The sequence below is a fragment of the Aythya marila genome (assembly GCF_965140915.1).
Source record: "Aythya marila genome assembly, chromosome: 17".
Taxonomy (NCBI): domain Eukaryota; kingdom Metazoa; phylum Chordata; class Aves; order Anseriformes; family Anatidae; genus Aythya; species Aythya marila.
The window spans coordinates 14,238,029-14,251,458 of record NC_139058.1 but is presented as its reverse complement, the minus strand read 5'-3'; the positions used below and the strand labels follow the sequence as shown (position 1 = coordinate 14,251,458).

At 37.6% G+C, this 13,430-nt stretch overlaps 1 protein-coding gene across 1 annotated transcript in view; it reads right to left on the bottom strand.

Moving 5' to 3' along the window:
* Positions 1–13,430, bottom strand: part of TMEM132D (transmembrane protein 132D) — a 259,005-nt gene that overhangs the window by 88,567 nt on the left and 157,008 nt on the right. Inside the window, exon 4 of the mRNA XM_082774504.1 lies at positions 7,387–7,570. Within this exon, the coding sequence (XP_082630630.1) occupies positions 7,387–7,570 (184 nt within the window). The remainder of the gene's footprint in view (positions 1–7,386; positions 7,571–13,430) is intronic.

The following is a 13,430-nucleotide window of genomic DNA, read 5'->3' as shown; positions in this document are numbered from 1 at the left end:
CACAGAAAAAGAAATACTTGGAGATAATAGTCAGTCATGGGTAAACACATGCAATTATAAAAAATCAATCAAAGAGTAAAAACAGAAAAAAGAAACAGAACTGAAATAAAACATGCATCACTTGAAAGGGAGAAACAGCTTTTCCAGCTCAGAAACACTTAAGAGATGATGGGGAGAGGCATTGTCTGTTGTACTGTTGTCATTTGGATAGCTATTCTCAAGAAAGATGAATTAAAACCAGGGCAGGTAGTTTTCATTACTGGGAGAATGAAAAGTCTGCTTTTTGAGAAGAAATTGACCTTGGCCTACCTTATTATAGAAAGCAATAGGATATACTAACAAAAAGAAAACAGTTGCTTGCAACATCACAATGATACAGCAGTTTCTCAATTTCTCATCTGTGATTTACTAATATCATCTTGATTTAAAAGGTCACTCTTCAGAAATGGGTAACATTTTAATTACATATTTGAAAACTTGTTTAATACTTTAATTGCAATTAAAAAAAAAAAAAAGGACGGTTAAAGTTTTTAAATTAGTATCTCAACATCTTTTTTGCAAAGATGGGTGTCAGTGGAAGTGTTTGGAAACATTCAGCCCTAAAGTTGCCAAATCAGCTGATTTTGGCTGATGTGATCCTGCACTTCCCAATGGCGAGGCAGAATCCAGGCCAGTCACAGCCGACAGATGACCCTCCTTGTAATCAGTTTGTTTGTCCGTATCATACACGTGGCTAGGGATTCGCATTTCAGCTCTCCCACAGAAAAGCGTTCATTCAGCTCACGTGACAGTATACTTATTGTCTGCTTAAGAAAATAGATAGCAGAGAGAAGGCTGAAATAGCCTCCAACATCCTACTTGGCCGCCCCAGCACAGGCCTCCTTTGTTCTCCTGAGCAGCTCCTGATAGAAAACTGGAGCACTCTGCCAGTGTGAGGTGCGGCAACGCACTGGAGCAGAGCAGAAGGCCTTGGGAAGAAGAGGGGACAACCACACCACCTCTGGAGCTACAAGAACCATAAGCTCCAGCACCAATGGTACTTACACAACCAGATCTGTGCTCTGTGCTCCATGTTCTGCAGTGGGGAAGAAGAGCTGAGCTGAAACCTTGAATCCAAGAGAAGGCAATCGGTTAACTTCAGGGGAACTGTATCACACTAAATCCCCATCGTTCTTCTGTGAGAAGGGCCCAATATTTTCTTTATGTTTTTAAGATTGACCTCTGCTCTTCTTCTGAGCTCTTCAGTGGGGAAGGCTATAATTAAATCTGCATTTCCACAGCACTGAGCATGCTGGTGGCCAAGTCTGAGCTTGACATCGAGGTGCTACCAAAACGTAAACAGCACTAGCTAAAACCAAAATTCTTCATACAGATATATTTATAAGGCCATCAGTATCTTAGGTGTTTTAAAATCCTTTAGTATCTGGTGGCATGACAGTTAGCAGTTGATTCCTGTTATTATTATAAATGATTTCAATATAGAAATGCTTCCTATATAATACATAACCTCTTTGTTGCAGCAATTTATTTTATTTATTTATTTGGTCTATTCATCCAGCTTCTTATGCTGATGGTGAGTAGAACAGTTTATTTCCTGTCAACATTTTCATTAAATTTTTATAAAGAACATCAGGAGCAACTTGAATCAATAAATTATCTAAAAGGTATAATGTTAAATTGGTGTTAGGTCTTGGATAAAATTTATTTAATATGACTACCATAAATATAGCTTCTCACAAGCCAAAATGGGTCTAATGGGTCTGAGGACAAGAATGTGTTCATCTGCAGTGGAACAGGGTTTGCACTGTGTTGCTCTGATAACTGTGCTAGGATATACCCAAACGGAACATTTTACCAACTATTTTCCTACAAATAAAGTTTTTTACATGCTATGCATTATAAAATTTTTCCGTTCAACAAATAAAGACATTTACACCTGAGATGAAGGATAATCTGATCCCACTTCCTAACAAACCACCCAAGTTTGATTTAACCACTTCCATTTGCAGCTGAAAACCAGGTCGGTTTGATCTACATGAAGTAGCTTTCCTCTGCAGGAAGAGAGCTGAATGTGTGTGTTCTTCTGAGAGCGGGGACGGTTCACCAAGCTGAGACTCCTTGGTAGGGTCAGATGAGTAGGAATAATACTATGCCTTTGTTACAACCTGTTTGCTGTAAAGTAATGAGCTGGACTTTGGTCACTGACACTATGTTTAAGCCTGTCATAAATCAGGAATTGCTTCTCAGAGTTTTTTTTCTACTTCTGATTTAAATCTATCTCTGTCTCACACCTCACTTGGAAGCTGATATTACACTGCTTGAGGAAGATAAATAATGGGCCAAAACCAGAGATAATGGAAGCTCAGTTGCTAATACATGTCCATAATTCACCATTCACCATCCACCTTTGCCTACTAAAATATGGCTGGGAGGGATGGAAGGTTGTCTTTGGAGCTCTTGCCTCTGCCAAGCAGCCTGCAACCTCACCGCTGCACCATTAATCACGTTTCAGATCCCATCTTTTCTTCCTGTCCATTTTACTTCTCTAATAATATGGTTAATTTTTAGGTTGATGCTGACTAGATTATAAACATAGCTAAGGGCTGTCCCAGTGTATTTAATAAGAAGGAAAGACAGACACTCCATGGATACATGGGTGTAAAGCTAACCATGCTTCAAAAAAGAGCTGAATTTGATAAAAGACTGAAGGAAGCCTGTGCTGCTAGTCACTGACAGGCCTGCCTGCCAGTGAGCTTGAGATTCTTTGGGCAGCAAGAATGCCAAATTATCAGTTCCAAAATATGAATACCATGATCAGCATGAGGCAATCCAGGGCTGCTGAGCCACTGTTACCATGACTCTGCAGCACTCAAGGATTCTTACTCCAGAAGGCATAACTTTGCTGTTTTCTGGCTGCACAGATGATACAAGGCCAACTATTATACATGGCATTAAGATAAGTTCATCTGTAAGGGCTGAGGAGTCTCAAGACGGTATTGCTCCAGAAAACAATGCAGATTCATAGGCTTTGAAAACACAAGGGAGCTCCCAAATGCCCTGGCTTCTTCATCAGCTTATGTACTACTACCACCTGAAACACCGGTCCACAGATGTATTTTTAAACCCAGTAAAATGCTTCAGACTTCAGGACAACTTATATTTGTGTAAGTCAAGCTGATTCTAAAATTAATTTGCTGATTTATAAGTTTAAAACAAAAGTGCAATCAAAAATTAAAGGTCAGAAACCTTCAACCCTTTCAAGAAATTTCTGAAGGGACACAGGACATTCTGCATATATTTTTTCTGTATTCTAAGGGAAAGCAAAGTTAACACACTATATTTTCCAGTCAAAAGACTACTCTAAAAAGGGATTTAACAACCCTGGAACCAACATCTCCCCCTGTGAGATTTATGAAGCAGGTATTTTGCCCTTATTCCTTATCAGATTATTAAATAAAGTGACAGCACAGACAGAATAGGTTTACAGCATATATACAGAGAAAATGGGTGATTTACAGATCCAGAGCTGGTTCACTTAAGAACCAGCCCAGGCATTTTTTTATTCACCATTTTTATTATATTTATTTACAGAATAGATTTCAACTTATCCATTTACCTGCATGTCATATCTGCCCTCTGCCTTTCTCAGTAGGGATTATCTGGTATGTACACAAATGGCTACAGAACCTCATGTGTCTCTCATCCTCACCTAATCATTAAGGTTCAACAAAAGGTGAACATCACAATTATGAAAGAGCTGAAAAAACCAACAATAATCAATAGCAGCAAATGCACAGTTTGAGTGATTAAATCCATGCCATTCATCATCTAACAAAACAAGAGTGAAGTAGAACAGGGAAGAAAAAGGAGTCAAATAGGAATTGGAAGCTGATTCTCTTGGATGTCAACGTAATATAAAGTCATATTCTAGAATATTCAGGCATGTATTCTCACTGGCTGTCACACTACATTGCCAGTCCTCAACTCAAAAAAACTCAGCAGTTTAGCATGAACAAGACCGTTAATGAATGAATGGACCATATGTCTTTTTAGAAACTTACTTCAGAGGTCTTACGAGGTGCAAGGTTTTGTGTCTCAGTGGATATCCTACTGCAGGTGAATTTTACAAGAAGGATGATAATTAATATGCATGTTAGTTGACAATAAACAATTAAATAGAAGGTATTTCCATTCTTCACTATTCACTTGTGATTTTTTTTCAAAGTGCAAAATTATCAGTAATTACCATATAGTTGTCCACTGGCATTCCTTGTCCAGAACTCTATAATTCTCATACCGATCAGCATGTTCTTAAGAGTGCTCTTCTCAAGTTCCCTGGCCACACATTACCTGGGGACATAGACCCTATGGTGAGAGAGTTGGCAGGGAAATGGAAGCAGGGTGAGATAGCGGCCATGCAAGGAACGTACAAATGATAGCACAAGTTGTGCTGGTGAAGAAAATTATTCCACAAAAATACCTGCCTCTTCCACAGTGGTTTAGTGGGTGTTTTAGTTTCTGTCAACAAGGCAAGACATCACTACATGGCTATATGAGGCACCACAAAGCAATCACGGTAAAAGGCTAACAACTTTTTATAGCCCTAGATAAACAACTTTGCCCGTATTTCATCAGGCTTAAGGGAAAGGATCATGCATTGCAAATATCCAAACAGGTGCTCACAGGCTCTCACAATGTTCTCAAATTAAACAGCTTCTCCCATGCTACTCCCATTCTGCTAACAATGGCTGGCTGGGGTCCCATGCACAGCTTACTATGATGGGTTCTGTTACATTTCATAATTAGAAAAACTGTTATTAAAGTGTTGGAAATATCAGCATTTATGATACCCACACATACATAAAATACACACTACAGCTTTTCTCATCAATATTCTAGACTGCTCTTCTGCATCTTGTGTTGTTGTTACTGGTGTAGGATCCTGCAGGGGTCTCAAAATCTGGAATGCTAATATGCCACAGCCAAAAAATAAACACTGGCAAAAGGTAAGGTTATTGTAGCAAGTGTCCTAATAACTTCAGCACAAGGTAGGTATTGCCAGTGTCTCCTGATATTGGTATTTAAGTCTTTCTGTTCTAGCATTTTGTAAAGTTTTGAAACAAGAAAGCAGGAAGCTCTAAATTGGCCAATCTTCTGCTTTGCAATTTACAAATCCATAATAGCTGTCAGAAAAGACTACAGAAAAGAAAGATGGTGCAGAGGTGGTATGTGTTTGTCAATTAAAAACAAACAAAAACCAAAGCTCTGTAATGTAAAAGCAGTAAAATGGTTCTTTTGAAAAATTAATCTGTAATTGAAATATTCAACAGCATTTCTTTTTGGTGTTTCTAAACATGAAATTAAATGTTCTGCTAAGAAGCCCAGCAACATTAACCCAAATTAACCCCAGTCTCTAGAAGTAGAGAAATAATATAGCACTTTATTTTCATTGTGGTTCTTCCTAAATGGAGAAATAGGATTTATTCCTTTTTATTATCATTATTTTAAAATTTTAAATTACATACCGGCTCTGCTAAATTCACAGAGAAATGTGAAGTACCAAACTAATCTACATCTTGAAAGGTCTGCACCTGAATCATCATTTCCTAAGTACAAAGTGAGGTGCTGCAAATATTTGGAGATTTGTGATACCCCAGAGTTTCTTCCCTGATACTCCACTTAATGCAAAGAAGGTTAAAACTATTACAAGTCTGTCAGTAATTAGAGGATCACTACCATTTATCTTTGCATTCTCTGTAACCCATTATACCAACACCTGTCGCCTTGTAAAATGTCACCTACTGATAACTTTATAGACTTTATATGACCTTTGAATTTTTTGCTTCTGGAAAATAGGCTGGGTTTTTTTCATCTTCTAATGGAAATGAAGAGAGTGTGCTTACTTGTAGGAACTGCCAGGAGAATCTTTGTTCTTACAATTTTTTTTGGTCACTTTATTGCTTTATACTAAAGCAGTCATGGATCATGGATGTGTGTGAGAAGAACCAGTGTTTTCTGCAACCAATAGAACCAACAGAAAAAAAATAATAATTATATTTTCATTAAGGAATGGAGCTAACTAAATCCCCACGATTCAGATTATGTAAATCATATCACCTCTACAGCCGTAGACCTCAGTACTTCAGAACTTGTGTGCCTGCACGTTAGGGTCCAATCTGAAGACCTGAAATCCTCTTATTTTATCGAGAAACCAACAGAGACCACCCACTGCTCAACAGCAGAAACTAGTCCATGAAGAGTTGTGTAAAACAAAGGGATTAGGGTATATAACTGATTTGTTAGATAGCCACAATTCAAGATGGAAAGACCTGTTTCAAATGTGACATACAGCTGTATAGTAATGAAAGCATGAGACATTACAAATGAGAAGAAATGTTTTTAGTGAAATAAAGCATCACAACATGTGAGTAGTTCTAAAGTTGGTAAATTAAAGTAATAGTCATCATTAGCTCCATGGGTCTGGAAGTACAGAGAAGACCCCCAGCCTTCAGTAATGGCATAATTAACTGGCTATCACTAGGCAACCATCCAGATTACTTTTTTTTTTTTTAAGATTTTGAGATTGTTTTTTGTTTTTCTTTCACTGCTAAATAATATTGTGTCAACATTTTCTAACATATGGTCTAAGAACAAAAATGAGGTAGTCAGACCTCAGAAAACTGCACTTCATCCCTGATGAAGAAGAAATGTGGAGAGAAGATGAAGCTCACAAAATGCTGCTTGGACTTGGAATTTGAATATCTAACTGTTATTTTTTAAGGTAAGATCAAGGATAAAGGATCAGGTATTTTTCAAACCCTGTAGTTTGCACTCTGACAGTGAAGCAAAGCAGCCCATTTCAATGCATTTATGTAGAATAGACTGTTATTTATGTACTATAATTTATGTTTCTGAGTCAATTCAAAATTACTCAGAATTCATGCCATGAGCATTACTTCTCCTCTCACTCCCAAATAACCATGTAGTCACAATTAAAAAGCAGAAAGAAATGTTTCAGGAAGTCCCCAAACCCTAGACCAAATGTAAGACTACCTGTGATTCAAGTAAGACATATTAACTGATACTATACAATACTACTCGATGAAACAAGAGTGAGGTCTGAATACTGGGAATGCCATGAACTCAGCTCCTGCCTCCAAGAAGTCAGTGTATACATCAAAGAGAGTATGACAACACCTTCCATTGGTAGCTGTAATTTGCCCTCATGCAGTGAATCACTGTATGAAGCAAAACTTCATGAGTTAAAATCTGTTTCTCAAAGTGCTAAAACAGTTCCCCTTCCTTTCAGCAGATCACTTGCATCCATCAGACACTAGAATTGTACAGCAATATTAAGAACTTGCAGAATGTCTGACGGTTTCTTACCATAGCCAAAGGGAGAACTCCTACCAGGTTCTTCTGGCTTACATAGACCTTGGAGACTCCTAGATCAGATGTTGTGTCTCCAGGATATTCTACTTGCCATGTGATGAGCTGGGTCCCAGGTAGGTCAGTTAAATCTTCAATTTCAAAATCTATCTGCATGACTTCAGAGGATGGACCATCCGCACTGGAAGAAATAAAGAAAAAGAAAGGTTCCATTCATATGACTGATAAGCCAGTAATATAATTGCTCTTATATTAATAAAACATTGGATTTAGACTCTTTCAGAGAGAATTTGGTGGGATGATGGATTTAATAATGAATTAATCATTTCAACTTGTCTTAAAATCTCAGGGTATTTTCCAAATGACTCAGTAAGACTCAGGGACATGGCATTGCTCCATTTTACAGATGGATAAACAAAAGCAGATCAAGGTAAATCTAAGGGTAAGGCTACAGACAAGCTATCTACACAGACTAAAAAACCTGACTCCAAGGCTCCCTTGATAATGAGCAAATTGTTATTTCCTCCCCATTTAAGCAAAAAATGAGCAAATCTAAAGGGAATCACTCCTTGAAATAAGAAAGCACTGTATTAAAAATAGTTTGCTTTTTTAAAAAGGAGGCATGGAACAGCTCTTGAATGGGATCCGAGAACCTGGACAGCTAGAAGCAGAGGATCAGAAAACCTGGATTTCATTTTTGGATATGTTGCTACCTTGAGAATGTCTGAAGCTCAGTTTTGTCCTCTTCTAAACTAAGAATAATATCTAATTTAGTTTGTTGTGGGAGCGGAGAGTTATAAAACTGGATTATTCATGGTTAGACAATCCTGCCACAATCCATCCTTGAGTTAAAAAAGAAAAAAAAAAAAAGAAAAAAAAAAAAAAGAAAAGAACAAAGACTTACAAGATGTGATTTTCCAATATAGTCTGGCAATATTGGGGTTACTGACACCTTATCAATGCTACTTTGTCTTTATATGCTGTTCTTCCTATAAGATTACATAGTTCTTCTACAATTGAATACCATAAAGCTGAAATGTAAAGAGGTAAATTTTGAAAGGTACTCAAAGGTGCAGTTCTTCCAAAGCTTGTTATAAAATCAGCTATTATACAGAAAGCAATGCAGTAAAGTTTCTATTGCGTATGTTGGCAAGGTGAGCTCCGTAGTCCGGTGGTACTTATAGAGACATGAAAATATTCAATACACTGTAAAGCTGAGGAATGCAGAGATTCTTAGCAATACAGAAATCCACAGGGCACTGAGAATGACAGTGCTTTTACTTCTGAAGCATTGAAGGCCAAACAAATTGTCAGTGTTGGTTTGGAGGGAAAGGAAAGAACAGAGTTTCTTTCAGTGGTATAACACTCAAGGAGTGAATGTCACAATACTGAAGTGACGCAAGCCACTTGAGCTGGAGAGTGTATCTAGAAGAAAGAGAAAACATTTCAGGAACTGATTAAAGATCACACACACACACACACACACACACACACACACACAAAAAAAAAAAAAAAAAAAAAAGTGCCCCAAACCCAACAGGTTTTCTTAGCTGATGTGGAAAAAGAGCTAAAACCAGACATACTTTGTAACGAAGGCTAGTTATGACAACAGCCCATGTTTGGAACTCTTCCCAAAATACTCAGAGATGTTATCATGCTGGCTAAATCCAATGCTTTATCTAAAGCAATGCTTTATCTAAAGCTACTGCTTGAAGAATTTTACCTGATCATCTTTAAGGTTTGTATTTTAATGGATGTATTGAGGCCTTGTGATCCTGGATAAATTTAAAGGGAGCCTCTGCCTTTCCAAAATGGAACACATTGTATTGAGTTATTCATTTATACAATATTCATTGTATTAAAAAAATAAATAAATAAATAAAAGCACCTAGGTAGGATCAGAAAGCTACTGTATGTAGCTGTGACTATTGAAACCCAGTTACCTTAATTGCATGAACAGAAATGGGCAATGCATACCTGACAGCAGTCCTGTTTTGCATGGTATGTTCTGTCACAGCTACAGCATTTAAAGAACTAATTGAATCATCATATATTGAGCCTTGGTTTTGAGATTCTGTTCAGGGTACCTGTCTGTATTATTGCATTGGTGTCTGCTGCTACTAGTCGTCAGCTCTGCAGAATTGGTGCTGTCACCAGCAATGTGTGCTGTCACAGCAATGAGCCACTGCTGCACAGGAGGGAACCGCAGGGCTTAGAACAACAGAAAAACTTATAACTGCCAAAAGGATCTTTGAGAAAGGTAACCAACCTAGTCTTTTCCCAGGTGTGTTAGGGATTAGGGGAAAGGGAGAAAAAATTATTAGAACGTAGGAAAACAAAGGAGAATTGAAAGGGAGTAGAAAAGATGGGAATTGGGAAGTGAAGCATGGTCCTTATATTCTTGAACTACTCTTCCCATGTGACACAACTACAGTGACCCCAAAATAGTGGAAGTGTTTTCTTTTAACTTCTCCCTAAAAGCAGATATATTAATGACATATTTCTTGTAACAAAACAAACAAAAATACTGCTACTATAAATGTGAATTTGATATAAATCACTTGCATTAGTTCATCTTAGTAATACTACACACTAACTGACAAGATCCCCAAACATCTCAAAAATCAGTAAGAATCTCATTGCTGCTAACTAAAGGTATATAAAAATTATGAAATTATTCCATAACTTATGAGCATACCCAGGCTGTCAACACCAGATCAGGAACTTCTGTTTAATTACATTACTGGAATTGTACCCATCATGGCTATGATGATCCTTCCATGTACAATTCTCATGGGTCTGGATCCCCAACCTACAGCCATTAATGCCTTCCTGACCGATATTTAGCAATTGAAATCTTTCAGTTGAGAAGTAACACAGAAAGTTTTTCATCATCAGTTTAAAAATGTAAATGGAGAAATTTGGACAAATAGAATTAATTACCAGAGTTCAGTCACATCAAAAATATTTGTGTTCTTTCAAGTCAAAGCTGCTTGGTACCATAGGATTAGACTGTGCTTGCTAGCAATATTATCGTCTTCTCTGTGTTACATATTTGCTAGCACAAACCTTCACGAGCATGTTCTAGCACGCACTCATTTCCAACAGCAAAACTTTCTATTGGTTAGTCAGCCACTTGAAACATCGTGCTGCCTAATCCTCCTCAAGGCAGGTGTACTTTTCATGGTGAATACAACATGATAACACATTGCTGCTTGTCTCTGCTAACGCTAATATTATTATTGCTATCAAAAGTACAGCAACACCGATAGTTGCCATATAGGAGGTTATACGATCAGAAGGTTTTGCATGGAAAAGCCCAAGGACTCACAACAGCAATCCAAGTTGAGCTGAGGAGTGGTCAAAGTGAAACAGTTCTTGGTGCTAATTTAAAGTCAAATCCTTCACATTGGAGTTTTCTATTTCTGAAATTTACTGCTTAGAATTGAGATTTAAACTGTAATAGAGTTCATTGTGGTGCCAATAGACTCTCTTTGTGCTCAGAGTCATGCTGAGCTGTGTGTCATGTGGACCCTTTTAAAAGTTCAATTCAGACAAGCAAGACCTGGGAAAAAAATAACATAAACTTGATTGGAAGGGAATAGGCTGGTCTTCCCTCCTGTCAGCCAGGACAGCACAAGCATGTTTGTACTGTGTTTCTTAAACAGCCTTTTAGTTCCTGTCCAGCAAAAGATCAAGCAGTTCTGACAAATTAGGAATGTGAATGGCTGTCCTCTCTCTAGGGAAGTATTGCCTCCTCCACAGAGCTGTTCTGCACCTGTTTCTTCTCACATCCCTGACTAAGGCCAGCATAATTTTTTTTCTCCCTTCTGCCCTTTCGGCACGGGAGTCATTTTAAATCAGGCAGGCTGGTATCAAGGCCCATGGCCAATTGCTAACACCTAAGCCTTTATGTCAAGTTTCTTTAAAGAGAAAACCTGCCGCTCTTTTGAGTCTTCAGGGCTGGTGTGCCCTTCAAGGCAAGTTCAAGCAGAGACCCTGTAAATCCAAGAATAGCTACTGAATGTTGGTAGTTGCAGTCGATTGAAGTATCCCATTCCTGATTTCACTAGCTGTGGTATCAGAATTGATCTTCATATAATGCTCACAAAACAAGATTTGTTCTGAACCTACTAAAATGACCAGGCATTTAATGTTTCTTGTAATACTACATATAAAATTTTATCACCATCTTTACAACACTATAACAGACAAAGGAACCCTAAAGCCATGAATATGCTAAATAAGATATATCATAGGAATGTTAATGAAAGAGCCTTGGGGAGAACAAAGAAAGAAAATGCAATTTTTATTCTTTTCTAGCTCTGCATACATAGCCATGTCTCCAGCACCTCTCTTGCTGGATATTGGAAGAATTTGTGGCCTGAAACACTGCACAGGCTGGGCTGAGGTGGAACAACAGCACTCAGAAAAGGAATAAATATTTCCACAGATAACTGGAAAAACTTTCTAGCATGAAAGAAGGCAGTCAGCCACACAGCTGACCCCATGAGATCTCAGGGAGTTTGTGAAAACCGTTATCCCCATTTTACAGGAGAGAAAATTAAACTGAAAATGACTTCCCAATAAAAAGAGGAATAAGATAATTTATACACCACAAAGTGGTGGCTGTCCTCAAAAATTTCAGAAATGAAGTTATTTCAAAATAAATACAAACTTTTGTTTGAAAATAATATGCTATGTTGTCATATCAGATAACACACCATGCTAGCTATTTCCAGCTCTATCAGTTGGGTTGCAGAAAGGTTTTATGGTTTGCTGTCATCTGCCTTGCCACTGCATGGAGTCAGCAGTGGCAATATGTGTTAAATACAACTTCATTCTCATGTGGTAGGAAATAATTTAAAAGATATGAAATGTAGAATAAAGCATAATAAAGTAACAAAACTCTATTTTTTTCAAACCAATTCATTTCTTATATATATATGTATATATGTACATGTATATAATTTTATTTTATTTTGAAAAACTTTTCCTATGGTACATTCTTCAGAATTTAAACAATTTCACTATGAGCAGTTTCACACTTTTCTGCCCATCCCTTTCATAACAACAAACCATTTCTCCTGTATTATCATCAAAAGATGCTTGTTTCCTAACCAAATATAGGGAGGTCAAATGGAATTCAGAGGACCACTACAGAAGAAACCTTTCCTTCAGTGCATTTGTCTCCGTGTTCTGCTTAACAATCTCTCCCCAGCTCCAAAATTCACAGGAATTGCATTTATGCTCCTGTATGGCAGCATATTCCTCACAGTGCCAGAAGCCTGTGAACTTCATCTGTTTTGCAGTTCTATGAGAACATGCAACTAAGTAACATAATGTCTTCCCCCTAAATAGATTTTGGGTGGCGAAAAAAGGACGAATACACTAGAAGAATCGAAGAAAAAGGAAGAGGAAGAGGAAGAGGAAGAGGAAGAGGAAGAGGAAGAGGAAGAGGGGAAAAAAAGAGTGGAAAAAAGAAAAATGACCTGTTGCAGATGGATGCGTGAGAGAGAAAAGTAGAAAATGAACACTGAAATGTAGATAAAAGGAGAAAGATGGAAAAATAAGCAAGGAGGCTTGCAGTGTGTAAGTGCTTTGTAAGAATGAAGACCCAGAAAATCCAGATTAATTTGAAAGATGGTGCTGGCACAGACAAAAAAGAAAACTTAGGTTAAATTTTTCATCTTAATTGAGTCAATCTTTTCACGAATATTTAAACTAGTCAGGAAAGGATCCTGATAACCTTTCAGTTTATTTTCACCAGGAAAAGATTACCTGTCTAGTCTTTGCTGAATTCTTCACAAATACCCACAGCTCTGGTTCCAGGAGAGGGTATGGTTATTTATTTAAGAAACCTTTACGTTAGAACTCAAACTGTTGTGGCAGGGGGGCACATTTGCATTTCTCTCCTCATTTGCTAGAGAGATAGAGATCACATTGCTTCTGCATAAACAGGTACTTGCAATGCAATAAACTACTTCTGTGTGGCATGTTTGATAGCATCTTAGAAATTACATGTTTAGGATGTGTAAATC